The sequence below is a fragment of the Prosopis cineraria genome, unplaced genomic scaffold (assembly GCF_029017545.1).
Source record: "Prosopis cineraria cultivar Desert tree isolate PC_DT_omini unplaced genomic scaffold, ASM2901754v1 PC14, whole genome shotgun sequence".
NCBI lineage: Eukaryota > Viridiplantae > Streptophyta > Magnoliopsida > Fabales > Fabaceae > Prosopis > Prosopis cineraria.
The window spans coordinates 7,886,088-7,889,641 of NW_026555345.1; the positions used below are offsets into that span (position 1 = coordinate 7,886,088).

General features: G+C 28.1%; 1 protein-coding gene across 1 annotated transcript; it reads left to right on the forward strand.

Moving 5' to 3' along the window:
- The first annotated feature begins 1,129 nt into the window (after nucleotides 1–1,129).
- Nucleotides 1,130–1,911, forward strand: LOC129291999 (uncharacterized). The gene has a single exon (XM_054929494.1). The coding sequence runs from the start codon at nucleotides 1,208–1,210 to the stop codon at nucleotides 1,652–1,654; it is 447 nt and encodes a 148-aa protein (XP_054785469.1). The 5' UTR covers nucleotides 1,130–1,207; the 3' UTR covers nucleotides 1,655–1,911.
- Nucleotides 1,912–3,554: the final 1,643 nt, after the last annotated feature.

Here is a 3,554-nt window from a genome sequence, read left to right on the forward strand (position 1 = left end):
AAATGAACAATAAAAATGACTTATTTATTCGTATACTCTACATTATTCATTTATTTATGAAATGTTATTCATTTTTTTACTTTATTTATTTATAGTCCTACTTTCACTTGATTTTATTTCAAAGCCATAAATAAGTGAAGTAGGAAAATGAATAATATTTTATAAATAAATAAACAATATACAATATAGAAATAAACAAGTCATTTATTATGAAATCAAAATTTGAAATGAAATCAAATGAAACTGGAGCTATAAATAAATGAAGTAAGAAAATGAATAATATTTCATAAGTAAGCGAACAATATATAATATGAGAATGAACAAGTCATTTATGTTCAATTAAATGAGGGCAATTTTGTCATTTTTGTCACAAATTTGACATAAATTTTATAGGATTTTTTAATGAAATCTTATAAATTCAAGGGTTTTTTTTTTATTATTTGTGGTCAAGAGTCCTTTATTGAAATTTTTTCTATAAATTATTATTGCACCGATCGTATGCGAATGAAGAGAAAAGTTTTATGATTTTATAATATATAATATTATATCGAACATTGTTATGGATTTGGATTTTGACTTCAATTTGTCTATTTTATGAGAGGTTGAACAGTAAAAAAAATTCTTATTTTTAAATTATCAGCATTTTATATACAATGAAAGATTGGATTAACAACTAATTAATTTAGATACACAATTATTAATTTGTCAGAAAGTATCCATTTGAGAGTTGTGGTATCTTTTTTTTCTTTTTGAAAATAGCTCATTAGTATTTTTATTTAATAATTTAATAATTTAATAATTTTTATTCTTAAGTTGATGATTAAAAAATTGGTTTTATTTTATATTTTACATTGCTAAAAATATTACAATAAAAAAAATAAAAATAGTTTATAACTTTATATATACAACCTCAAATGATACAACTAATCTACTATATCCATCAATATCATATGCATCTATTTTTTTTTTTAAAGAAGAATTAAATAATATCCAACAACTGGATTCCTCTCATGGTAATAACATTAAACAAAAGTCAATCTATTGAAAAATGAAAATTCAATGCACCTTCCATCCTTATTTATATATAGATAATCATACTTCTCCAACATTCTCTTTCTCTAAGTCCAAGCTATTCACTAAACTTGATCAACTCTCTCTCTCTCTCTCTCTCTCTCTCTCTCTCTCTCTCTCTCTGTGCCTGCAAAACATGGAAACGGAAACCCTCCTACCGAAGCGGAGATCCGGTGGCTTAAATATGAACTGGCGGCGGATGAGATACCAGCGACTCGGCGGCAGCGGCAGTATCCTGGAGAAAGTGCGGAAGAAGAAGATGACGAAGATGGTTTGGTTGAAAGGATCGCGGAGGTATTTGAGGATCAAGGCAATCCCAAAGCTGAGATTGGTGGTTAGGTCGCCATTGAAGTTATTGACTAAGCTGAAGGATGCTTATATTGACTTGATGTTGAGGTTTTCTGGAAAAGTAGGAGGAGGCTTGATCGGTGTTGGCGGCGGCGGCGATGGCGTGTTTGGCAAAAAGAGAATCCCAAAAGGTCGTCAAGTGACAGATAGATTTTCCATGTCTGAGTTTGAAGCTAGGCTCATCTTTGAGATTTCCAAGGTCTTGGTTGCTTCTCGTGAATTAAAACCTATGTAATATAATCATCACCATCTTCTGCTTTCTTAATTTCCCTCTATCTGTTTTTTTTTTTGGTTAATTTGTTCATATATTATTTTCCTTGAAAAAATTTCATTGTTAATTATTACCCGTTGTTATATCCGTCAGCAAATGTTCAGGGATGAATTATCAAGAACTGTATGTTTTTATTTTTTTTTAATTTCCTTCGGGAAAAAAAATTTGAAACCTTAGGTGTACTCTCTTCCTTGGTATTTAATCATTCCATTTATTTTTTATTCCTTTTCTATAAATTAACTCTTCAAGATTTGTAATTTGTTAGCTCTAGTAAAAAAAAGTTTTTACAATTTACAATTAGTGTTATTATTTTATGATTGGTGCAAAAAGTGTTATAAGATCAGTGTAAAAATGTGAGAAAAAGATAAAAAATATTTGTTAAAATTTTCTACCCCAGTTGTAAGCTACTATATAATTATAAAAATGATCTCAGCCATGTTTTCTACACGTTTCTTCTGCAACCTATGTAAAAAAAAAAAAATTCAATGTGAAACCAACGGTGTTTGTTAAATTCTTTGTGTATATAGCTATTTTGAGAGGGTAATTCAAAATGTACGTGTAACAAGTTATAAGCTTTCTTGAAAAATAAGTAACTTGTGAAGATTAATAAATCCAACAATAGCAACAACGAAAAATCTTATTTCAACAAGTGAGGTTGGTTACAAGAATATTGTTTATATCAATGTGAAATTTGTCAAAGTTTTACGTTTGCTGTACAATGAAGGCCTAACAAATTCAACTTTTAAAAAAATCACGTTCTTGAACATGTAATCACAACACAAGATATCAGTTTGTTTTCATCACACAAATCACAATATAATTGAATATAATCCACTTTTATGACATCAATGAGGTTATATTTATTTTCAATTTATTATTTAACATATAATTTATTTCCAAAATCTCATTCATATACTTGATCTATAACAATCTTTTCTTCAAAGTATGTGCTCAAGAAATGCTTATCAAAATCATGATAATGATATCTTCGTTGAATTTTCTTTTTGACATAATATAATTGAACGCCAACCAATTGCAAAGTCACAATCAGCTTGCATATTAGACCTGCACTAACCAGGTCAAAACCACATGCCTCGCACATTTGGATTTTTCTATGCATAATTTCTCAAGCAATTCTATCTATATATAGGTCATTTTTACTCAGAAATTTCTTATATATATATATATATATATATTTATATTTATATTTATATGATTTAATTCCATTAGATGCATGACTTTTCTTAAACCTCATTGGCACTTGTAGATCCAATTAAAAGATTTCGTTACAAGATCAACTTGTGTATTTACTGAAAATTTTCTGTTTTATAATGAAATTAGTATTGAGTCTCGTGTATATTGCTGAGTCTGATAAATGTAGTTGTTCATATTTCATGAACAATGAAGTTTGACAGATTCTTCACATAGAATTATTGACAAGACTTCTTCTACTCTAATTTTTATTAAATTAAATTCGAGGATTATTACATGACCGCCTATATTATTTGAATAATTATATATATATATATATATATCGAATGGAAGTCAAGAATCAAGATAGTTAGCTGAAAGTAATCATGCCGATCATGCTTTGAATTTTATATGTTGCGTAAGAACATAATTGACTTATTTACTTATTTGTAAACGTACACACATGCCTTCTCACTCACACACACGTTGGGCTTTACGTTCTTTTATATGTGTGTGTGTGCATAGCATAAAGAATAGGCTCTACTGTCAGTAGAAATTATCTCTTCCAAAATTTTGAGAGCAAAAGGTAGACATCTTTCAATTAAATTGTTACATACATAAAGAGAATCTGGATACTTAATTCTTAATTCTTACTTCTTTTTATTTTTCTACT

Coding starts and splice junctions, on each gene's coding strand:
- LOC129291999 (XM_054929494.1), top strand. CDS start 1,208: ATGGAAACGGAAACCCTCCTACCGAAGCGGAGATCCGGTGGCTTAAAT.